This window comes from Acanthochromis polyacanthus, chromosome 7 (assembly GCF_021347895.1).
Source record: "Acanthochromis polyacanthus isolate Apoly-LR-REF ecotype Palm Island chromosome 7, KAUST_Apoly_ChrSc, whole genome shotgun sequence".
NCBI classification, from domain to species: Eukaryota; Metazoa; Chordata; class Actinopteri; family Pomacentridae; genus Acanthochromis; species Acanthochromis polyacanthus.
The window spans coordinates 30,788,995-30,815,208 of NC_067119.1; the positions used below are offsets into that span (position 1 = coordinate 30,788,995).

The window sequence follows — 26,214 nt, forward strand, 5'->3', positions numbered from 1 at the left end:
CAGAGGGAGGCAGATGAAGAGCAAAAGAGGGAAAAGAGAAAGAGGGAGGGAGGACGAGGGAGAGCTCTCCGCTCTGTGATGTGCACTGATGTAGCTGCAGCTCTAGGTCAAACGCTGCCAGTGTTTTGTGTTCATCTTCGTCTCGTCTCCCCAGTGCTCCTTTAAATTATTCACAGCCTGAAGTGTGCAATGTGGCTGCCTCCTTCTTTCCTCTCTCCTCCTTCACTCTGCATAGCTCCCTGTCTCTCTTTTCCTGTTTCCCATCCCTTCCTTTCTCTCTCATGTGACGGCTTGTTTCAGAATCCCCCCAAACCCATCCCACATCCACTCATCTACCATCACCCACCCAGCTTTCATTACTGACTCCATCTCTCACACTCCTCCTTTCATCCCCGCTCGTCTCTCGCTTGATTCTCCTGACTGCCAGACTAGAGCCAGCCGTGCCTTTTTTTAGGGGGGAGGCTGCCAGCTGTTAGCATCAACTCGGTACTTCGTAGCGCCTGCTCTCCCCTTTTCTACCTCTCTCACTTTCTCTAATTTCATCCGAGATGTAGAGGTTTTGAACTGACAGTGTGTTCTGCCCCTCTGCTCTTTTTTCCTCTCGTCTCAGCTCTTGATTTGCATTGACTTTATGCTCATTTTATCTAGGTGAGTTGTGAGATAAATCCCAAGTGCACACCAAATCCTCAGGCCAGTCAATGCCACTGATTAAAGAAGTGCCCGTCAGTCATTTCACCTCTAACAGACCGCCAGTCCTGCAAAGATGAAGGGAATGGCAAGAAACCAAGGACGTGGCAGGACCAGGGTTAGGCAACATGACGACATATTCTGTAAGACAGTCAGAGTTTGTCAGCCGTCAGAGATTTGGTCACATGAGGTGTCTGTCCTTTGTGAGGGTTTCAGACTATTGCAGGCAGTGTTTAATTGGCAGGAGTATCAAATAGGATTGTTCCTGTTTGCGTATTTCATTTATACATAGTGTCACATTTGAGTTTCCAAAATATACTGTCACAATATGTACAGAATATGTATTAAACTAACAGGGACGGAGATTAAGAATGTATCCATATTGCTCCCAAAAAGGGACATTCCAATGCAGTTAAATTCATTTATATTTTGAATTTTCAACATAAATGCATTTTTCCACCAAAGGTAAGACCTTGATATAGTGGCAAAGGCTTCTATTTTGAATGAATTGTGGGACAGTTTTTCTTAAATTTGGTTTCCACTCACTTGCGTTTAGTTTTCATTCACTGTTTAGTTAGGTTTAGCAACCAGTACGACATGGATAGGTTTACACAAACATCACGCTTTGTTTGACAGTGTTAACCACATGTTCCAAAATTGTGTGTCTAAAGAAAAAAATACAGTTCAGGGTAGTATAAAACCCTTTCACAGAAAGTTCAAAGCTTCTCCTCCGTTCTCTGAGTTACCAGGGGTGTGATGTGTTGCTTGGCAAAAAAGTGGCATATCGTAAAGAAATAAAAATAAATGACAAAAACATATTGATTTGAAATGTATATGTGATGCATCACAGCTAATCAAAGTCCAGCATAAAATACATCATTAAAAATGCAGTTTAGTTGTATAGACATGTCATTTTTGGGAGAGAGAGTTGATATTTCCAAGACCGAAGACAGATGCACCACCGCTGTGTTTGAATTTGTGGGTTTATAACCCCCCCTGCTTTTGTAACAGATTATTATTGTCATTTTGACTAAAAAGATGCAACTACCAGTCAAATCCTGTTTGGACAGCAGGAGTTGGAGGATGAGGCGTGCCCCTCGTGGCCACCTGAGGAGAGAATAGAGCGAAGAGAGTATCTGAGTCTGGTTCCAGCCGTTGCCACAGGACACTCATTTGTAATTCTGTACCCTGCCTACGATAACGTTTGATCATTGCAGAGGGGGGACAGGAGGTACAGGGAGGGGCAAGGGAGCTGAAGCTTTTACCCTCTCCCTTTGCTCCCCCTCCCCAAAGTCCTTACCCACCCTCTCGCAATTGCTGTCACCCAGTATGAATGCCCCCTCTGGCCCGATGACAAGTCTAGCGTGAAACGCTTGGCTGCCCCCTGAAATTAGCAGTAGAGCCCCCCGGCGGCACATGCTTCTCATGACCAGCACACAGTGGGCCGCCGCCAGATTCTTTTCATTATGGCTGTGGCCTGCCAGCCCCCTGACTCTACCCCCTTCTGCCGCTTCCTCTGTCCCACCCTCCCTCTCCTCCTCCTTCCCCCTGTGCGTCGGCCAGAGCTCAGTAAACAGCATCTGTAGTGCTCATCACATTACTGTCGTAGGGAGGAGAAGGAAGGAGGGAGCCAAGTTCTCTGTGGGTGTTGCTGTTATTTCTGTGTATCTAAGTGTCATTAGGAGTGCATACAGTACGTCATTTTGTGTGAACACATATAGTATGTATATGCATATGCACTGTGTGTACATGTCTCTGTGTGTTGGCTTGACAGGATTAGTGAGGGAGAGAGTTAGTAGTAGCAGCACAGAGAGTGAGAAAGAGCTAGAGAGAAGGGGAGTAGCAGTACAGAGCAATGCCTGGAGGCTCAATCTGTTCCTCACTGAGCTACATCAGTGTTAGAGACGGCGGCTCGGGCCGCGGGGAAGCCTCCACTCGCTCCATCAAACTGTCAGGCAGCCAGCGGAGCTGCACAGGGAGACTCTCAGCTGCCCCCAGGGCCAGTTCAAGTCAACATCCCATTTCCTTGCCTCCTCGCCTAATTTCTCCTACGCCCCGACTTAAATTTCCAATGCCCAGTGTCTGCTGCTGCAGCTCAGCAGCAGCGGGCCTGGGGCCATGTCAAAACACTGGGAGGTGCTGAGGGTAGTACATGTGTGTATATGTGTGTGCGCTCACCTCTGAAGGCGAGATAGCGAACTAGCTCCAGTCACGCAGTCAGCAGAGACTAGAAAAAGCTGGGGGGGCCATATGAAAGACAAGGTGCAAAAAAAACATAAATCAGTAGGTCTTTTTTTTCCTCTCTTTCTCTCTTACCTATGTCCCCATTTTTCTTCCTCGACTATATTCATAACACAGTTGTGTATTTCCTGTCCCTTCAGGTTTCTGGCAGTTTTCTTCTTTCTCTCTGAGCTGAATAAATGCTCCCGGTTCTCTCATACATCTGCCATTACTGTCTGTTTTTCCCTCACCAAACTGCTCCAAGGATCGCACCAGCAGCCCAGCCAGCTCTGTCACTCCCCCAGGGTTTCACTGAAAGCAAAGGTTGAGGGATTTCTAGTTGGAGAGGACAAGGCAGTCCTTTAATTTAGTGAGGAACAGAGACAACTCTTCAAGTTTATCCACAGTGCTATCACCATCAATCTGTCTGTGTACCACACCCCCTCACCCCACTTTCCTCCTTGACCTCACCACCTACTTTGCATGGAAGTGAACAGAGTGCAGCTCGGTCTCACTACTGTTTACATGGATTCTGGTTAATGTTGAAGTCTGCTTAGCTTGGCCCCGGGTCAAAACTATATCTTTCCTCACCCTGTCTTGATTTACATGGCCCCCGCTGACTCTTCCCTTAAGTGTGTCAGCTCTAAACCAGAGGCCTCTGTGTGTCTGCCTAATGCAAAGAGCATTTCTTTGAGCTTGTCTTCTTCAATCCTCCTTCTCTCTCATTCTCTCTCTGTCCTCTCTCAATGGGCCTCTGTGAAAGAAGCTTTTGCTGAAGCCGTCTCTGTTTGCACAGCCAACTCCGAGGTCCCAAGCTCAAATATGGTTTTGCGTGAGAGCCTGTCTAGGCCTGCTGGTCGATATCATTTCTGCCCGGCAGAGCTTTTTCTCTCAATCTCATTCCCTGTGGGCTCTACATCTTCACTGGGATCAATACTTTCCTAATCCAGAGCTCCTAGGCTGACCCTGGGTAATCAGCTGACTTCCCATGCTGCCTGCTGGGGAGGTGAAGGGTCAAATGGCTGTATGGATTTGATCCTGTGATCAAATCAGTTTGCTTGGTGTTGCTTTCACATACAGCTAGTGGGGTCAAGAGCAATCACTTGATTTTTTTTCTCTCTGGTTGAGAGAGTTAAATGCAGTAGCGCATTTGTTGCCATGTGAGCCAGATAAACCCTAATATTAATACAGCAAGTTCCCAAAGCTTTTTTTAGTGTAACCCCATTTAGGTGCACAGTAGGCATGAAATTGTAATTTTATGTGAAGCATTAAAGGGATTTATTTATTTATATGACTATTTTGATGTTTTTTCAGCCCACTTATATGTTTACACACTCGTAAGCACACGTAAACACACCGCCTCCACAGATTTGCAGTGACTCACTGCAGAAGGTGAGAACATAAGAACATGCAACAACCAAAAAATCCCGCTGATAAATTATTGAGGATGAGTTGAAGTAATGCTTCACCCTTTGCCACGAAGCCAAAGAGACTTTCAGGTACCCCGCTGATGATCAAGCCTAGCAGGAGGTCCCCCCAGTGGACCTGACTCTCTGCATCCACGCCCCATCAGAATGGCCACGGTGCTTACGTCCCCACACCTCATCCCAGCATCTGCAGGAGGGAAATTGCGGGAGAAAATTGGTGTTGTTCCACCAGTATCCGGCACTGCTTTGGTCCTCGACTATCTAAATGGACCATTACCCCCTCTGTGTGCTCTCACTCTAGGAGATCTGGGTTTGTCAGAACTCTTCTTTTACAATCAGAGGTATCTCAGTATATGTCCCTGGAGATTTTTTTTTTCTAGATTGAAGTCATTTCTTCCATCAGTAGGAAGATGTCTGCATTGGTGGCTCTGCACTTTAGTCACTTGAATAGCGGATCAAGCGAAGTAGCTGCTGTCTCACTGTTATCAGGATCTAATAACCATATCCAAGTCAATTCAGTGTCGACATTGTTTTGGCCATGAATGGGAAACAATAGGTAAATTATCAGCAGAATGCTGCTTGTACCCTTTCTGTGTTTTCCTTTTCTGTTGCATATAAAGTCAAGTAATTTAACACTAAAAGGCCTCACATTGACTTTGATAATCACAAATTGCATTGACAGAATAGAAGCATAAACTTTTTAGCGTATATTTTTTTCTGCTTTTATTTATTTCATTTATTACTTTATATATTTTGAGAACGAGCTGACACTTAAATGCCAGCAGCTCTTGTTTTGGTTGTTTTTTCTGCATTTCTTGCAGCAAGTACAGGGTTGCGATCAGTATTCAGGAAGACAGTCTTTGACGCCATGCCAGCATTTGCGTAGCCCGGCAAGTTCCTCTTCTGCTCCTCTCTCTATCTCTGAGGCAGAATTCATGGCAGACTGTCTTCCGAGTGTGACAAGTGGAACTGTGTGATTAATTTGGCCAGTCGTTTTAATGTGCTCCGGGATGCGCAACGCTTATTGTCTTCCCCTTGCACGTCTATCGGAATCTGCCAGAAAATGTCCAGGAGAATCTAGACATCCATCCCTCCCGCTTTCTGTTTTTTTTTTTTTCTTTTTCTCTCATGCTCCCCCCTTCTCAGACCTGCCTCATTTCAGGGCTGAGCTATGGGGTCGTCATGGGGGCCAGCCCAGGTCGAGGCCCGGCTCCAGCCAGGGCCGCTGGCGGAATAAATCTCCTGTCTCTGAAGTGTTGAAAGCTGTGTAAATGTCAAACGCGTCCGTCTGATGTGCTGGCTGAGGGGAGGAGGGCTTGGAGAGGAGGTGGGAAGCTGGGAGGGAGGGTTGTGGATGAGCCATCCGCTGAAGCTGGTCCCCTGTTACCCTTCGTAGCTGGCGGTTGCCAGGTGCAGATGTTGATGCTTGCTCCCTGCCTCTGAACAGCTAGCCAGATTTTTTTCTTTTTTCCTCTATTTTTTTTTTTTTTTTACGGAGGGAGGTGCGGTGGTGGTGGAGGGGTTTGGTTTGTGAACATCTATGAGAGACACAATCCACTGGGGGCTTGGCTCCTGTCAGGCAGCTTAGTGAGCAGCATATCTCTCCGATTTTAACAATGTCCCTTCTGACCACCAGACGTGCTGTTTGGGGAGGCTTCTGTTTGGGGTTGTGGTTTTGCATTTTCACCATTTGGCTTTCTTGTATAGTCTTGCTGAAAATTGTTTCCCTGGCGCTGATAGGCAAAGAAGAATAGGGTGCTAAACGATGTGGTCCTCTTCCAACCACATCTATGCACTTCCAAACATGAGCCAATCTTGTTCTTTTATTGTATTCCCTCCTTTGACTGGACTAACTGTAATAGCCCAAGAGGGCAATCACATACAGTACTGACAAAAACTGCTCTAACACCACTTCCATCCGCCCATCCCTTCATCTCTATAGCATCCCCCCTGCCTGTTCTTGCTGTTGTTTTGTTCCCCCTTTCCACCTGCCTCTCTGTCCCCTGCTGTGCTGTCTCTGTCTGTGTCTGTCTGAGCCATAGCCAGTATTCGTCTTTACGCTCTGCTGCAGTGCTTGCTTCTTGTAAAAGGATAAGCACCATGCTGTGCTCTTTTGATATTATTTTTCCTCCTCGCCAGCTTCAGCCTTGTGAGGCCTCATCTCTAGTGTCATGGCTTCTGCTGCAACAACAAGGCCAAGCATGCACCCAGGGAATAGACCGAACCAGTTGTTCATCTCTATCACCTAGGGTTTAAACTTGTCCTCAGCATTAGAGTGGAGCTCACCACCGCTGTGAGATGGAAGTCATCCGTTCAGCCGCATGCTAAAAATATATTTACACCAATTTCCTGAGGGTATAACGACGCTGGAGATTGGATCAATTTTCGGTCTTTTGCTTTTTGTTGTAATTCATAGAGCAAGATAAAGAGAGACATTGTTTTGAATGCGATTTCGCTTTCACGTAAATATCCAGAGTGGTGAGGGAACAAATGGGTGATGATAACAGGTTGTGATGTACTGTCTCACTAGCAGTATAAAAGTGGTTGGCAATTCAGTCTGAATGGGGACCTGATTGGCTAGAAATCTAAGCCACTTTCTTTTCTTAATGCCCTGCACTCTGTAATGACTGTCTCGTGACAAACAGAAGTCCAAAAATTAAGGTTTGTGAATATTCCCGAAGAGAAAAAAGAGGACATGTTGTATAGAAATGCAGCCAATATTTTGTTTTCAATTTTCCAGTACACGCAATTAATAAAAGCTAGTAAAGAATTTTAATTTCCTTTTTATTGTTTGTTGTCATTACTGGGGCTGCTATTGGGAATTTGACTGTCCATTGTGATGATTTGATTATTCATTCCTTTTTTTTTTCATATCTGGCAATCATAAAATCTGTTGGCTTGAATTTCAGGAATGACTTCGACCACATTAAAATGGTCAAATTGCTTCAGAGTCTTGGAAACATACTTCTGAGCATTTTAAAAATCAATAAAAGACAGCTGCACATGATGCAAGATTTGAATTGCAGCCTATTTGAAATGCTGATATATTTCAAAGGACACCATATCAGAATAATGAGACAACAAGCACACAGATGTTTAAATATTACAACAATGTGTAAACGAATAAATAAATGAAACAGACTTTTAAAATGTATAATATCCCATGCTTTGGAACACCATTTAAAACTTTGCCTGTTTCAGCGCTTTGCTTTGTTAAATGCTGTTGAATTATCAGCAAATTTTTGCATTCACAATTTGTATTTAACTTAAGGTTATTATTTGAAGGTTCAAAATAGGACAATACCATTTTTTATTGTTTTGGCTTCTCTTGAGATATATCTATAGCTACCTTGCGTTATAAAACATGCATTTTCATAAACAAATACCATCTGTTTCACGCTGTTATTGTGATGCACATTGACAGATCAAAGAAAACCTGTCAAATTTTAGTCGACTGACACCTCCAGCAGATGATTTAACTAATTGTCTTAGGTTGCTTTTTTTTAAAAGTTATTTTTCAGGAATGATCATATAGGGCAGTGGAGAGAGAAAGATGGGAAACATGGTGAGGAGAACCTGGATTTGAACCCATGACCACTGAGACAGCCCCTGTTTATGGGTTTCCAGCTCAACCTGTTGAGCTACCAGGTGCCCCTAACTTAGGTTCCTTTTGAGTATGTCTTGATTCTTTTGTACATGTGGAACAAAGACACTACATCATTTTGTATGACATTTTAAATATTATATTAAATACTCTCACTTTCAGGCATACTCCCAACAAAGATTTTTGCTGTCAGGCCATTCATTTTTGCCATTTTCAGGGACATTATCTATAATATGCTAATAGACAAGAATAACATCAGCTAGTAGACAGTCTGGTACTTGAATTTTTCTGTATTCAGTCATGTGCAGCGTAACTAAATCTCAAGGAAGATGTTGGCTTTATTTTAACATATAATATATGGACAAGCAAACATTTGGTGCTCAATCCTTTTTTTTTCATCTTTCAACTAAATTTCAAGGGTTCAAGATTAGATGCCAATGATTTGAACCTCCTCAGACAGTTGACAGGTGGTAGCTGTGTTATTTAAATGTCTGACATCCAGGGCCTGCTGTTCTTGGTTGCTGAAGTAGGTGGTGTCATCATGTCAGGATCTACAGAGATCTCTAAGGTTTCAAAATAAAAGTATGGATGCCTGTGAGTCTGGTGAAGGATTATTTGAATATATCATCCCACCGTACGGAAAATCCTCTAGAAGTGGCATAGATTTCAGGTGGCGGGCAATTTGGTGAGTTCAAGAGGAAGAGCAGACGAATACAAATCTCCAGGAACCTCACATTTCAGCACAGGATCTTCAGGCAGCTCTAGAAACTGTTGGTGTCAAAGTGCATGTGTCTACAACCAGGAAGAGATTAAAGAAATTTGACTTCTATTGAACGTGTGGTGAAAAAACCTAAATCTGTCCAAAAAGACCATGAGGGCAAAACCGAAGTTTGTCATTGAACATGTACGCTAAAAGCAGACTTTTTAGAAACAATATCATGGACATAGAGATAGAATCAAAGATGGAGTAGTTTGACTACAGTAACAGCAGATGTGTTTACTGGGGACCAAAGACAACTATTCCAGAGAAAAAACCCTCACATAGTAGTGGGAATTATGAGGCTTAAAGCTGCTGTCTGGCCTCAGGAGCTGGGCAAGGAATGACTCAGAAAGAAGAAATGAAAGATTATGGAACGGCGCAGTCAAATCCCAGAAGTCCATTGAAATTAGATTTGGAAGGGGCAGTACATGTAAGAAAACCCTCAAACAGCTCACACAGTAGGAATGGTCAAAATTTTTCGTAAGCCAAAGACAGGTAGACAAGTATTCACAGAGGGGTATTCTGTATATTGGTATTTTCATTAAATCAGTGAAAAAAAGTTATTTTCAAATTATTCACGTGCAAAGTACAATTAAGCAATTTTGAGAGTATGAACAGGGCTGCACAATGGAGTGGTGGTTAGTGCTTTCATCTTGCAGCTAGAAGATCCGTGGTTCGCGTCTCAGCCTTCCCAGGATCTTTCTGCATGGAGTTTGCTTGTTCTCTCTGTGCATGCGTGGGTTTTCTGCTGGTACTCCAGCTTCCTCCCACAGTCCAACTATATGCTGAGGTTAATTGATTTTTAGAAATTGCCTGAATGTGTTAATGTGAGTGTGATTGTTTGTCTGTATATGTAGCATCAGGTCAAGTGCACAACCAACAGCATCATTCACAGGGTTGTTCCCCAGGGTCAGATTGTCAATACTAAGTTTTGCACAAGTGATCTGAGGTATGGCACATGCCATTGTGCCAACACTTTCACATTTGTTGGACATATGGTCACTTTTTAGCTGCATCAATAATCTTTCCCGAAACAAAATCCAAGTTGAAGAGTCACCATTTTGACACAGTGGAGGGGAGCCATGCCTGCCGATGATACTGTTTGACACGAAAACAGAACAGGGCTTCCAAGCAGTGTTCCAAATGTGGCAGGAGTGCTGGGAGCGGTGTGTCACTACACAGGAAGACTAGAGTGAAGGGGAGCTTCCAAATTTAGATTAGGTACGGTCTCCAATCTTCTTGATAACACCCTTTATCTGTAGACACTGTTTTACTTGTCCAAATCTGTCATAAAGCCAACACTTTCTACCTACGTTTTCTTATGATTATTTGTCCTTCCACAGGTGTACTTTCTTGTTCCTTGTCTTTTTTCAGAATACTTAAATATGAACAATAGGAGCCCAACCGTTTCTTGGAGTTGTTATGCTGTTGCTAGCGATGCAAGCACAATACCCCCTCCTAGAGGGTTGAGTCACATTGTTTTTCACTTCAAACTTCTGCCAGTGAGGACTCCTGCTGTATCTCTTGTCTTTGTATGGGAGGATGAATCATGGGGCAGGAACCCCCCTACTCACACACATGCCCCCATTCTCCTCTCCTGAGAGATCTTGGCCACTGAGCCCTTGCTCTGATTACTCTCGTTACTTAATTATACATTTGGACCCACCGCACTCACAACAAAGGGCCGCTGTGCCTCCATTGACCCAGCTCCCTCCTCATTGTACCCGGCTCTGAAAGGGAGTCAAACAAAATAAAGAGGGTCCACTTAAATATGTTGCCACAGGGACTTAATTGACAGATTGAAGGTAGTTTTTCAGTGGAGACCATCTCTCCCTCTCTCTCCCTCTCTCTCTCTCTCTGTCGCTCTTTGCTTGAATTGCTTTGCCCCTCATGCATCCTGCTGTGAGGTCCAGGGGGACTAGCCTGTAGCTCGACCACTCCTGTTTCCACAACTTCACAATCTATTGTCTCGGGAGGGAGAGTTACCAGCCAAGAGCATTTAGCGACAAATGAATGTGAGAAACGGAAGCAAGGGTCTTGTGAGTAGGATTTAAGTTGTGGAATGTGGTAATAAAAGTCCCACAAAAACTGTTAGTTAGGGTTATTGACTTTATCTAAACTTAACACATTCTTTTAGACCAGAGGTGAATATAATTTCCAGCATTTGTGTGAGTTTAATCATGTTTTTATTATTTGCTGAAAAGAGATTTCTGCCAATGAACATACCTGGAATGAAAGGCCAGGGCTCTCAGCATCTGCAGCATTCTCCTCGTCTGTTTGACAGTGGCAAGGGTTGACTTTTTTTTCTCACTTTTTTTGTTTTCTTTCTTCTTTTCTCTCCTGGAGATATTTGAGCCTGATCGCTGCATATTTGAATGGTGAAACTACATAAAAATTTGAAGTGCTGAAGACAAACCATTTCCCTTCTTGACTGAATAGAAGCTGATTTGGCCTTCGGCCCTGCTAGACAAGGCATATTTCAGAATGCAACCTCTCTTGTTATTCATTTCCTTTATCCCTGTAGAAGTCTGACATACAAATTAAAGACCGGTTTGTCATGAGGCGGATTTGAAATACCACACTTAATAGGCACTGCATTGGAGAATTCAAAGAACCTAAGCTCTCTGTGTCCTTGAGATGCTATCGTCCAATTTTAAAGCACACTTAAAAGGCTAAATGACAAGCTGCAGCTGAATACAGAGTCACTGAACAGGCTCCTTATAATAAAACCCTGTGTATAGTATTATTCTTTTTTTTATCTTTTTCAAATTTACAGCATTGAATTTGCAACAGAAACACCAGAATGGCGTTCTGTGCGGCTGGGCTCCTTTTCAAACTTGAAAAACTCTCTTAGACTACCATACTCTCCTTTCCCTCTTCATCCTCTGCCGTTTGCACTGAAAGCTGACAGTGAAAGAGAGGTTGCACACAAAAATAACATCTGCACTGATTATGCTACTGGGGGGAGCCAAATGAATAATTCCTTATATTTCCTGTGTCTGTCTCTTTTCTGTTACAGTGTGACAGCGAGAGTGACATTGACGACAAGGTAGGACTGCTTTTCCTGTGTTTATTCACCCGCCACATGAAGTGGCTGGGAGTTGTGAATAACAAATTTGAGCTCTCAACTAAAGAAGGGAGACAGTCATAGTGTGTTGTTCGAGAAAAAAGATCGGGGGTAAAAGACACTCTGCCGGTCGCTCCGCTGTTGATCATTTGCATCGTACAGAGCAAGAAAGTGACAAGGAAAAATGCAGCACAGGAACAAACTGATTTTCAGTGCTCGTTCGCTGTTTTGTGCGAAAAAAAAGGCACCTATTATTTTTGGAACATTTTGTGCCGGAATATGCCATACACATGCCTTCGAGCCTAGATCATAGCATGTCTAAATACAGTAACCACAGTGTCTTCGCCTTAATCTTATCACATGGCACATATCAGCTCTATCAGCCTGTTTGTCTAATATACTAGATAGCAATATGTAAACTCAAGATTGTGCTTCTTATGTGGTCATTTCAGTTTAACATGACTGAGTTTTGAACTTAAAAGCCCGGAAGGTTCTTCAACAGTGTGAAGTGCAGTTTGTTTCAAAATCGAGGTGGAAAGATTTGCAGTGTTGAGTAGTTGTCCGCTAATAAATTAACTGACAACTATTTTTCATTAATCCTGGGGGATGTATTAATCTAAACTCTGTAAATATTTTCTGAATATTTACTGTTGTCTTTCTTTACTCCTATATGACTTTGGTGTAAAAAACAAATATGTCATCTTGAACTGTAGGGAACATTTTTCACCATTTTCTGACATTTCATACACCAGACAACCAACCATCTTTGAGAAAATAATCGCTAAATAAATATTATGATTGTTGGTAATTGCAACATTGTTTGACAAAGTGCCTCTGTTCCCTAAATTATTCAAAGATGGCAACCAGAAATGTCAGCTGCTCACTTGTGTGGCTTCAATTTCTGGGTGGGTGAATTCGTGGAGAACAACCCGATGAGACAGTGTGTAACACTGATGAATATTTCTTTAAAAACATTTGCTAACAGTGAGTGAATGTGGCATCACCTTTGAAAGTCTCAAATCATCATCAGCAACTCAATGTGCTTCAAGAACTGCATGCAATTTTCACAGCGATGTCATCAAGTTAAGCATTTGACAATCCGACAGATGTAGTCTATCAGTTTCACCTCTGTGTATTTGTTTGTCGCAGACTTAGAGGTGGTTGGCTGATGGCAGCCACCTGGTTACAAGATGAAACGCCTTTGGGGAACCTCACGCATCCTAATTCCTGCACAGTTTAGCAATTACTCCCTGGTAAATGAATGAGATAGCATGCCTAATCTCCTGTAAGCTTAGCTCCCAGTTCTGTGGAAATGTCTCCAGCTCTCCCTATAAATAATACATTGATAGCAGGCCCAATTTGCATTAACTGTAGCCTGGCAAGTCAATAGGCTTTTATCTCTTCATTGAAGCGAGAAGGAACCGAGGGCGCTTGCTAGTTGACACGACAGAGAGACGTAGCGGGCCTGTCAGTCTCCATACGGCTCTCTGGCATCACTGTGGGGGGTAGAGAGGGAAGTAAAGTCGGAGGGAAGCTCTCCGAGTGTTTCCTTTTCAGGGTTTTGTTTTCCCCTCTGCACAGTTACTTGAGACTTATAACAGTTCTATATAGTGTCACAAATTTTGACATTTAATATTATAAAAGTTTGATAGTACGATGCTGAACAACACCACTAAAAGAAAGAGAAGACAAAAAACAAGCAGTGCTTTGGCAGTTTTGCAGAAACTCAGCTGTGTTGTTGGTAACGTGTCAGCCAGTCTGTTCAGAGAAGCAGCTCCATATTTGGTGTTTGGCACCAGTTCTTTTAGCCAGTTTAGGTGGACTGGGATGCATTTCAAGACATGGTGGACTATTAGACACTGCAGCCAAGTTTTCAGCTGTCCGATCGTTGAGTTGTGTGCCAATTCCTACACAGTCCAAGAGCCTGATTGCAGCTTCACATTCCTTTCATACTCTTGTAATTAGTGTGTCATGAAGCAGTATTGTTAGCTTGTGAAACAGCTTTTAAAAACACTGTCATAATGTCACTGTTATTACAAGGTACTTTGTACTTACTGTGAGTAACACACTCATTGCACTGTACTGTAAGTATTAAAAAAACAATTAACTCAGCATGATACCTGAACCATTAATCCCAAACCACAGACAGAAAAAATGATGCTGCAAATGAATTACATTTTTAAAACAACACAAATCACCAAATCATCCTGTGTGGAACTATTGATTTCCGCTTCTAGATCTCTTACGTCCTTTTTCGTGTCCCTTTTGGGCTGTTCTCTCAGTTCTTATGTTCATTCTCACTTCACTCATGATGCCCATTTTTTCAAGTTTACCTCAAAACAATACTGACCTATCCTCATGTATACCAACAGAGTTATGGGTCACTATAATTATTCCTCTTGTCTGTATACTGAAAACTGAAAGTGGCTGTAAAACTGTTTCAGTGGAAGTGAAAAGGAACCAATTCCACATTATATTAAAATGACTTCAGGAAGCAATCTATGAACAGGAAGAACCTTTTGCAACAATCACAAGATAATAATTAAATGAACATATAAGCACATTAGTACTATTTTAAGATAGATTTGAAACAATAAACTGGTTTTCACTGTAGGATTTTGTGGGCTGTTTTATGGCGGTCCAAACCCATTTGCGTGTTCTGACTTCAGGAACTGCCCTGTAGAACATCTTTTAGGCTGTTTTTTGTTTGGGGTGTGAAAAAGGTACCAACTCCAGGTTAGATACTTCTGAGCTGCCCTGAGAAACTGTTGAGGACAACAAGCACCTTTTTTTTTGCCTTTTCGATGCACTCATTCAGTAATAGTCTTCTCCTCTCAAACATCACATCAACAACATAGAATTCTCCATATTGGCTAACATAGTAAATCTCTCTTGTTCTATATTTGCTCATAAACTGGAGGTACGTCCAGGAAACAGAATTTATCGTTGCTTTGGCATGCTTGGCCACAGACAAAGCTGTCGGATGGTAGACCACACTAGAAACAGAAAGTCTGAAAGGACTGATTATGGCACCGTTCCTGAAAAATATTGTCAGTAACTGGCCCCTGCAATGAGCTCCTGCAGTGCAAAACCACCTAATGTGAACCTAAACTTTCGGGTCCATCGAAGAAGTAATAAATACAGGTCTGTAATGGAGCTTAAACATGATTTGTTTTCATAATGCCCATATACAGTGCATCCAGAAAGTATTCACAGCGTTTCACTTTTTCCACATTTTGTTATGTTACAGCCTTATTCCAAATCGGATTCAATTATTTTTTTCCCTTAAAATTCTACACATAACACCCCATAATGACAAAATGAAAAAAGTTTTTTTGAGAGTCTTGCAAATTTATTAAAAATAAAAAACAAAGAAATTACATGTACATAAGTATTCACAGCCTTTGCCATGAAGCTCTAAATTGAGCTCATGTGCATCCTGTTTCCACTGATCATCCTTGAGACGCTTCTACTGCTTAATTGGAGTCCACCTGTGGCAAATTCAGTTGATTGGACATGATTTGGAAAGGCACACACCTGTCTATATAAGGTTCCACAGTTGGCAGTGCATGTCAGAGCATAAACCAAGCATGAAGTCAAAGGAATTGTCTGTAGACCTCCGAAACAGGATTGTGATGAGGCACAAGTCTGGGGAAGGGTACAGAAAAATTTCTGCTGCTTTGAAGGTCCCAATGAGCACGGTGGCCTCCATCATCCGTAAATGGAAGACATTTGGAACCACCAGGACTCTTCCTAGAGCCGGCCGGCCATCTAAACTGAGCAATCGGGGGAGAAGGGCCTTAGTCAGAGAGGTGACTAAGAACCCCATGGTCACTTTGTCAGAGCTCCAGCGTTCCTCTGTGGAGAGAGGAGAACCTTCCAGAAGGACAACCATCTCTGCAGCAATCCACAAATCAGGCCTGTTTGGTAGAGTGGCCAGACGGAAGCCACTTCTTAGTAAAAGGCACATGGCAGCCCGCCTGGAGTTTGCCAAAAGGCACCTGAAGGACTCTCAGACCATCAGCAAAAAAATTCTCTGGTCTGATGAGACAAAGATTGAACTCTTTGGTGTGAATGCTAGGCGTTTTGTTTGGAGGAAACCAGGCACTGCTCATCACCAGGCCAATACCATCCCTACAGTGAAGCATGGTGGCGGTAGCATCATGCTGTGGGGATGTTTTTCAGCAGCAGGAACTGGGAAACTAGTCAAGATAGAGGGGAAGATGAATGCAGCAATGTACAGAGACATCCTGGATGAAAACCTGCTCCAGAGCGCTCTTGACCTCAAACTGGGGCGGCGGTTCATCTTTCAGCAGGACAACGACCCTAAGCACACAGCCAAGATAGCAAAGAAGTGGCTTCAGGACAACTCTGTGAATGTCCTTGAGTGGCCCAGCCAGAGCCCGGACTTGAATCCAATTGAGCATCTCTGGAGAGATCTGAAAATGGCTGTGCACCGGCGCTCCCCATCCAACTTGATGGAGCTTGAGAGGTGTTGCAAAGAGGAATGGGCAAAACTGCCCAAAGATAGGTGTGCCAAGCTTGTGGCATCATATTCAAAAAGACTTGAGGCTGTAATTGCTGCCAAAGGTGCATCAACAAAGTATTAAGCAAAGGCTGTGAATACTTATGTACATGTGGTCTCTTAGTTTTTTATTTTTAATAAATTTTCAAGAATCTCAAAAAAACTTTTTTCATGTTGTCATTATGGGGTGTTGTGTGTAGAATTTTAAGGGAAAAAATGAATTGAATCCGATTTGGTATAAGACTGTAACATAACAAAATGTGGAAAAGGTAACGCGCTGTGAATACTTTCCGGATGCACTGTATAAGCTTAAATATTTCTCTTAGGTTGCTGCTAGCTAACATTAGCTTAGCATCAGTCAGCAATATGTGACAAGATTGAGACAATGGAACACAAGAACATAACGTGCATGAGGGCAATCAGTGTAAAATAGCACTAGTAGAAAACCCACCAGCTAAATATTTAATTGAAGACAGTACTAACATTGTAAATATTTCAAATTAAATCTTTGAAATCTAAGTTAAAATGGAGGCCCAAAGGTAAGTTGATATTTCCTAGCAATTTAGTGATGTATTAAATAAAAGTTTTCACTTGCAGCCAATATGAAATTTAACTGAACGACATCAGAATTCCAAAACAAGTTTCACTATCGTGGATTCTTTGAAGAGACACTCTTGATATGCAGGTATTCTACAAGAGTGCAAGAAGAAAATAACATCTGGATAAAGGCTACAGCAGTGCTGACCCTCACATTCCCTCAGAGACACATATTACCATAATCAAGGTGATGAGAGTTGCAAATCATCCATATCAAATTGCAGAGGAAAAGGAGAAGAATGGGGGAAAAAATAATTTGACAGGCCATCACCAAAAGCAGGGGGAAAAAAGGCGGCGGTGTTAAAATTGGGTTCCATGAGGAGAAAGACAAACACTGTCATTTGTAATTGCCTGCACTCAGGATAACTCGACAGTGATAATTTTCTGCAACATTTTAGCAAAACAGGTGCCAGCTCCTCCCGTATCTTTCCAGTGAAAACAAAGACTCCTTTCACATCAGATTACCAGCCACCTGAACACCCACATTGTCAGGATTTCACAGATTAACTTAATTAGAATATTGCTTCCAGGTGTGTCCCCGGGGTGCAATCAGTTACACTGTATTTGAATAACACCGACGAGTTGCTACAGCAAAGTCAGTTTAAATTGCTGCGGCTTGTGAAGCTCGCTCGTATCAAAGCAAACGCGCGAGATAGCATGTGGTGATCTGTTTCCAGAACATGTCAGACTTGAATTCTTTGGAGATTACCAGGTCACCTGTGGTTCGGTGCGTGGCTGCTGTGATGGGAAGCTTTATGTAGATGGGCTAGCCTCAAACGAAACAAGCCATCAGTATCTTGGTCATGTGTTCTCATCACCGGAATTCATGAGAAGCCTGTCATCTGAGGTCCAAGATTATATTATGTTTGACTCTGAGGAGTATTGAGGATATCCTTAAAAATATTGCCTTGGCCTTGGTCTGCCTCGTGTCTACCCCTTTTAGGAAGATTCACATAATTAAGAATTCCTTATAGAGAACAATGTTTGCTCTGTTTTTGCTGTTTTTTAAGCAGCACTTGGTGTGCTTGTGCAGAGCTACGCTAAATTAGATGCTCAAGAAAGAACTAACCACATATTACATCGTAAATGGCTTGGCAATGGAGAAACTGTGTCTATTCAAGTCAGGCTTTGGAAGTGGTGACGCCATTTATTTTCTAGTCTTGATCCAAATACTGGGAAATACTAAATGTCTCTGTGTGACTGTCAAGTGATTAAAATGTACTTACTTGCCCCAGGACATGCGGTAGCCGTACAGTCCCTCACAGAACAAAACGTCCAATGAATGGTTGTTCTTGTGTAATGGTGACATCTGTCCAGCGTCACAAGTTCAGTATTTGATGTAACTGATGTGATAAGATGTATTCTTTGAGATAAACTGTAGCTATTTTTATTTGTTTTATGTGAATGTTCAGGAGGGTAAGTTCACTGGTTTTATGTCAACTATTCATTATTTCTCGTTGCTGGTTTATAGTTTGACATAAGCTGGAAGTCGTTCTTTTCACTTCATTTCAACTTACACTAACAAACTTCACAATCGGTTTCATTGCAGTGGATATGTTTCTAAAAGTGTATTTTCAACTGCCACAAATGTAGAGAATGTTTCCATCCATCCGTTTTCCACCTATAATCTATGAAGCAGTCAACCCTGCGAACCCCTGACATGTCTGCGATACTCCAAGTCAAGACGGTCATTTTCTTTCATTGAAGGGGCACAGAAAGAAATAGAGTGGGATTTATCCCTTCTCGGTTTGCTCATGCACTCTCCTGGAGTGTCATCCTATCTCCATTAGGACCCACTTTGCCATCCTTGCCGGCTCCTCCAATTTCCTCTGTATTCTTTCTCCTGTGCAAATATTACAGTGGCTGTCTGTATGCGAAGCGCTAACGCAGCGGCCTTGTGTCAGGTGAGTTGCCAGCGCCGCATCACCATAGCCACAGTGGAGGACACCCAGGTCGGCTAATTCTATTTGGTCCTATTTGCCGTGCAGTCACTCAGCAGAAAGTGTATCTGTCTCCGGGGGAGTCTCCAAGGACCATTACCACATCCTGTCTATGAGCTCTTTTATGGCTCTGGTATACTCATCTGCCAGGGCAGCACACAGGCTCTGATTGACACATTAATTCCTCCTCTAGCTCCTTATCTCCCTGCAGTTTGCAGAATGAATGCCATATCACCACGTCCGAGCGTCTCTACCGGCTTATCAGTAATAGCTCGTCAGCTTGTGGTATCCTCCCAACTGATGTATTGGGGGTGCGCCTTGTAAAGCTAGCAGTGCACCCGCAACGAAAAACAAGGATGCTGTGGGGATTTAAACATATCTGTTAACACCACCACTGCCGTCACCTCTCTGTTTTTTTAAACTTTAAATCTCATGCTCTCTTGTATCTGCTTTATTTACAGCCTGCTTCCTATTTGTCAGCACCAGTGTTGTCATCCTTTACCTCTTCTCCTCTGTCGCCATTTTGGAAAATGAAAAAGCCAATAGTTATAGACAGTATATTCATGTAGATATTTACCCCCTCCTACGTACCCCTCCTCAACCCCTGCTGCTTTGCAAGATCCAGATTGGTCTCCCAGAGTCATCATATTCAATAACAAATAGGCCACCCACCAGGCCGCTGACAACCTTAACATTTTTTTATGGATGGAAAAAACGGACTGGCTTAATGTTTCGACACAAGTGATCATCCGTCCTCATCTCTTTAATGAAATTAGATTAAGTGCACCTGGGAAAGAGCTGAGAAAGCAGAATGCCTCGCCACCTCCTTTAATCTAAAACCAATTTGCCAGTAATATTCCTTTCCCCCCAGCTTGGGATTCGTCGGCCCTGATTCAAAATGGAGGAGGAACGAGATGAGACCAGAGCTGACTGGTTGCATTCAGCTCCCCACAGGCACTGTGAAATTAGAACTGACACTGGCAACACAGGCCTTAATATGGAGATGTCATTTTTCTCCTCTTGCCTTTGTCTTTCTCTCTCCTTCCTCCCTTCTCTCCTTTTTTTTTCTCTTACTCAGTTCCTTCCTCTTTTCACCACCGTTTTCACTTTCTGGCTGAGCCTGGAAGTAAAACAAAGCAAAAAAGGGGAAGAAGAAAGTGTGAAATGCAAAGATTTACTATCCCTCCCCTAATTTCAGTAATGTTTGGATACAAGGCTTCCTGTAAGTTTGATGATTACAGTTGAGATTAGTTATGCTGTAATCAACTGCTTTCGGAAAAATAATGGTGATTTTTCCCTTTGTAGATCAGCCAGGAACAAACATGTTGTCCATCAGGTGGTCTCATGATGTTCTTCACATCTAGCCATTACAATGAACCTGGAAACACTTATCTCTTTGATTTATATTGGGCTGTTTGCAACATGCTGTCATTTATGGTCAGCTCCAACTCATGTGTGCTCTGCAGGCTAATGTTATTTTTTTCCCTTTGTGTGGTTGTCAAGCAGTGCATCTGTTGTACATTTAGCGCACAAGTATGCTGTGATCAGGGAGCACATTTGGATTTGCCTCTGAAGTGAAGACGGACGCCCTTAGTCATAGCAACATGTGATGTGTGCATTTGTGTACAAGCTCGGAGGCAAGTGAGTGTAAGGGCACGCTCAGCGGTGAAAACCAGCCCCAGTGCATGTTGGGAAGAAGAGGCGTGATGACAGAGAAAGACTTGGAGCTTCTGCAGGGCCAGCCAGCAGACACAGCCAACTGACATCAGCAACGACAGCTTGTCACTAGCAATGCACGTCATACAGCAACGCGGGGACAGTCAACATGGCCGTGGCGTCATTGATGGCACAGCATCCAATAACCGGGTCTAGATTCCTTCTTAAAGGTTAGCGCTGATGTTGGCATCGCAGATGAAAATAAAAGGGTTCTGGCAAGCAGAACCACGCCAGCCACTCAGAGCAAGGGAGGTGTGAAAATATAGCATGGCATCAAGACTATAATCTTCTTTCACTTACTGCCGTCTTTCAGGGAGGCTGTTTGTGGTGGCAGAGAGTGTTAATAGAACAAATAGTCGTCCCTTTGTTCTGTTAAAATCATAACACACACCCAACCCTTCTGTCGTTGAAACACCAGTGCTCTGCTAACTCTTTGAGAAAATCCTGTCACCACTCAGCCATGCTCAACAGCTTGTGATCATTGTTATTGAGGGAGTTATTGTTGCCTCAATGAACACCAGGTTTTGGTATGTGTTTTTCCTCCACCTGGACTAGATCCATTTTTAGAGGTGGTTTTCTTCAAACACTGTTTTTCTCACCTGAGAGCCCTGGTTCTGTAATAGGAGAGTTTTCAGCAACGGTCAGGTGAAACGCTCGATTGAGCAATTTTCTGCTAGAGATCTCGTCAGTTCAATGATACGGTGATAGAGAAAGCATGGCAGGCCATATCAAACCAGACATGCGAGGTCCTACACCAGCTGTGGTGCCGCAATGTGTCGCATCTGTTGAACATTGGAGGAGAATTACACAAGTACATTAAATTATTTTCAGACACCATGTTTTTTTTGGTGTCTCCACTGTTAACAAATGATTTGTAGTAATTCAGATTAAAGTATGCATCTGCTTTCATTAATTGCTGCCTGTCCAATAATAACAAAGAATAAATGACTGTACAATGTGAAGAGCGTTTTATTGGTAGCAAAACTTCATCCACCTTTCAAAATAATTACACTAGAACATATAATATCAAATATAAAACCTTCTTAATGTCGTTAACGTGAAGTGTCTTTATGGACAATACCCTTGGATTGGCGCACTCTCACAGAAGTTAATGCACATCCATGTAATTGCAAGTAAAGCATAGCACATCATGCAGGCAGTAGTCTCAATGTAAATGTGTGTCACGATGTTAAACAGGCAAATACACTGACTAACCCCATGCAAAGTGTGTGTCCACTGAGCTACAAGCCAGCACGGCACAGCTTTCATTGTTTTTCAAGTGGCCTGTGTTTGAATAACAATCCAAGCACTATATACATTTTTCCACATGAGTAATAAAAGTAAAATTGACTCCATATTGGGTGCAGATGTTCTGTGGAAAGAGAAAAAGACACAAATGTTTTTGTGTACGTTGATGTAAGATTTGAGTGTTTCTGATGGTGCATAAACATAATGCCTAAGTGGGTTTTTATTCAATAAACATGGTTGGACTGTAATTACTTACACATTTCTTCTGGCTGGAAATGGAAGACAGACTTTTTGTGCGTTTAGAGCTGGCACACCAAGACTCATGTCTGTCCCAGCCTTGGCTTGTCTGCATAAGACTTCTTAATGCAAGAGGACTTGCTTTTCCTCCACAACAAATGGCATATGCAATCAGGAATAAATATAGAATTCCCTGTTGTTATTAGGAATCAGTGCCATCCTGGATAATGTTTCCCTGAAGAAGTGTTGCTTCCTCTTTGGCCAGAAATACATCAGTAAATGGAGTTTAGGTCCACTGTGGCTGCAAAAAGAATGTTTAGAGAGCCTCAATTCCCCTCTCAGACAAAGAGGCCAGTCAGCAGTGTAGAATGCTCGTCATATTTTTTGGAGAAATTTTATAAGAAACATCAATACACATTAATCATAAAATCATAGGCCATAATCATTTTTTCAAGCTTTGTATTTTGCCTCCAGTTGCCAAATATTTCCTACTGAGACCAAGTTTCACAACCTTGCATCTTTACAGAAAGGATCATCTGCAGTCCTCGTAATGGTGATGATGGACAATAAAGGCAGTGAGCACTGAGCTTCTCTCCCACCCACTGAGAGAAGCATATTTCATCTTTCTTTTGCAAACCACTTGAGCATCTCCACGTCATTCTAAACACTCAGATGCCTGTGGATGGGCTGGCGACTGCCAGACCTCAAGCCCTGCAGGTCCTCGCGTCACTTGGGCTATGGAGGGAACTTTCCGTGGGCGAATGTGTATGCGATGTGGAAAGCTGAGAACCCTGGAGAGCATGCTGAGATGAGGCCCAAACACACACAGGGGCCAGCTGCCTTCAATTAAACCAGAAACCCCAGCCACGGCAGTCCCTTATGCACAAAACCAGCTTGCTTTGATCTGTGCCAGCCAGGGGAAAAGGTACAGGGCTTCAAAGATTACAGGAAAAAAATAATTATTGTGTCCTCCATAAAAGTTAACAGGGATTTTTAGGCTCAGGGGCAGAGGGAAGCACATATTAATGATGGCTGTCATTCATGTGCTCATTGCCAGTTATTTTTCCCTTCTCCCCATCGTTTCAGTGAGCTTTAATTAGTGAGCACACCTGGCCTCTCTCTCCAAAGTTAGCTGCAGAACTCTCTCTGCAATAGTTTCTATGAGCGCTGAAGACCAATTCTGAGTCATGCAGGGCACATTGGCGCAACTGAAGCTGATATGCTTGTCAGTTTCAGCTTGACACACAGAAGAGGTATAGCAGCTCTTGGATATGTATGAGGTTTGGAACCACAGACAGAGACCAGCATTAAAACGGTCCCCCTGCCAAGCACCACAGACGCAGGCGGCATGGGCATCCATTAAATTAATTTGACTTCATTAGTGCAGACCTGCTAGGCCTGGGGTGCCCACAGAGATGCCAGAGGGTGGGAGGTAGGGGGGTGGTGGTTGAGTGGCATCAGCCGCTGTGCTCTGAGGAGAGCGAACACATGGCACTGACAGGCGGAATATGGCCCCAGTTCTTACACCGGGACGGCTGCCAAACAAAGGCAACATGCGTCACTGGCTTTAGGGGAGCTCAATCAACACCCGGTCGGAGCATTAACGCCATGCGCACTGCGCCACATCAGTGAGGAGGCCGCGGGTCGCTGGGCAGCCTGCAAGTCAAGCATGTGCACACAGTGAATGTGGCAGCGTGATATGATACAGAGACACTGCCAATGGTTCGACCCACTGCCATCACCTTTGTGTCTGCTGCCAAAAACCCTCGTTGTTAGGTTCCAAAGCTCACGTTTATCTCTCGTTAGTGACTTACAGCGATGATGATTTTAAATATTTGTTGTTGTTACTTTTGGCATGCATATGATTGTTTCATTCTGTACTCATTTACAGTCCTGCAGTGTTGTTGTGTTTGTGCGCTATTGGTGTTTTTATGGGCAGGACTGAAATCCTGCACACAAGGAGTGTACACGTTCTTGTCAAAATTTCAGTCTAATGAGTATATTTGCAGACAAAATATTATCAGTAATGGGCATAAGTAGTGCATTTTCATCATGCATCTCTTTGCATGATTGATAGCAATATAATTGATGTTTCTTTTTAAGCAAATGGATGAAGTATTGGAAATAAATTACTGCTTTTAACTTGAAAGTTTATTTTAGTCTGTGCCGTTGGATGTGGATCATAGAAACTTTTCAGCCAAGTTTCATGCAGCCACCAGAAATAGGCTTTGCTGTCTTGTTATTTCCTTTTAGCCATCTACTTGCAGTTGACATGAACTTCAGCAGTTTGTTTGGCGAGGTTACATGCTTTGATTAACAGCACCTCTAGCAGCATTTCTAGCCCGCAACCTCCCTGCCCCAAGTCTGCTGCTGTAACCTCTAGGTAAGCACCAACGGCTTCTGGAGCTGACCTGAACTCTGCTGGGAGTGGTGCACCTGATAAATACAGAAGTGTGGAAATAAATAAATAATGGGAGGCATTAAGTCCAGATAGGACTGGAAGGTAGCCTGGGGGTGGTAAGTGTTCTGCCTGACAGCAGCGAACACTTTGATCAGAGGGCCCCGTCTGAAGATCGCTTCCACATCTGCACAGGGGGAACGAGCTGTAAACTGCCAAGAAGCATTTTAATGACAGTTGGATTATAAAATGAAAGAGGGCTCCAGATGGCAGGCAGTGCAGCGGCTGCAGTTCGGGGGGGGAGGCTGTTTAAACTGCTTTTTTATTGATAAAATATGGGGTGAAAAATTGCGCAAGGCTTATTAGGCATCCCGCTGTGATGTTGCTCAGCTGGCCAAGCTGTTCACCGTGGCCCTCGTCCAAACATGCCTCCATAAATTTTTAGCAGTACCTTTAAATCTGTAAGATCCCTGCTTGTTAAGTTCACCCTGGCTCCCCCGAAACCCCCCACACTGTATTTGTCCTTTGAAAGACTTGCTTGTGTCTTTTGTTTGTGGACCGGCAGGATGAAAGCAGTGTTAGTAGCTCAGCATAGACTTGGGGGGGTTGGAGCGGGGTTCCCACATAGCATGCTCATTATCGTTCGCCAAGAACCAGAGTTTAGCCCTTAAACAACTTAATTCCTGCATGATTTCATTAGCTTTGCTCTCCTAGTGATAAAATGAGGCCAATTTTATTAATTCAAGACTCTGTGGTTATGCTTTTCACCTAGATACAGAGAGCTCTGTTGAAGGCAGAAACAGTCATCTGGGCATTGACATTTAGTAACTTGCTGCAATAGCAGTCAGGAAGGAGAAACAGTCGGCCTTAGAGTGAATCAAGTATCCAGTGAAAGCTCAACGTGCATGAATAGTAATCTCTATCAGTACAGTTATAAGAGCGGTCCATTCAGTGGAAAGACATGGGCTTGCTCAGTAATGAATTCCCTTTCAGAGGTGCTAACCTTAAGCATTATAAATGCACTTGTTGGAGAGAAGCCATGATGATTTATACAGGTAAAAGGTCAAATAATTACATTTTTATGTGATTTGTAGTGATGTTACTTAAACTGATTGTCATCTTTTAAATAAGTATCTCCCAGGTAATATTACCTTACACTAAAGTGGTCCCATGCACATCTTTGATCTGGAGCTCAAATTGAATTTACTTGAACGGTGAATAGGCCTGATTCAAAAGCTGGGAAAAAAAATCATGGTATCAATAAAAGAGATCAGTAAAAGCCATCTTGACTCCATCAAAATCTATACATGTCACACGTATGCCTTTCACTCTGCAGAGTGCGCTCTTTACAGCTGAGATATGTTGTTAGGCATGCTCTCACTGCTAATTTAAAATCCATTTAAGCTGATAGGGTGGTTGACTAAAACACCGCCTTGATGCCCTTGCAAAAATGGGCGCATATATTGTTTTTCCTACCTTCTGAAAACAGGCAGCCCCAATTTATATTCCATAACTACCACTTCAAGGCCAACCCGCTGCGCCCCCATTCCACCCTCGCGCCTACCCATGGCATCAAAGACAATTACTGTCGACATCACATCAAATTACAACTGTTGGTTTGCTTGTTTGTCTCGTTATGTGACTTGAAAACTGCCGTCTTCCACCCAGGGAAGGTCCCCTCCCATCTGCTCTCCTCCCTCTGCCCACCCTTATGGGCCTACACACATAAATCCCCTCCCAGCACCGGGAAGAGAAAGGACAGGCAGCCGACAGCCTAATGGACTAATT

At 43.1% G+C, this 26,214-nt stretch overlaps 1 protein-coding gene across 1 annotated transcript in view; it reads left to right on the forward strand.

Annotated features, from left to right (window-relative positions):
* The window catches only part of fbrsl1 (fibrosin-like 1), a 340,438-nt gene that overhangs the window by 232,563 nt on the left and 81,661 nt on the right, over positions 1-26,214 (forward strand). The window contains 1 exon segment of the mRNA XM_051950361.1: positions 11,718-11,747. Coding sequence (XP_051806321.1) covers positions 11,718-11,747 — 30 coding nt within the window.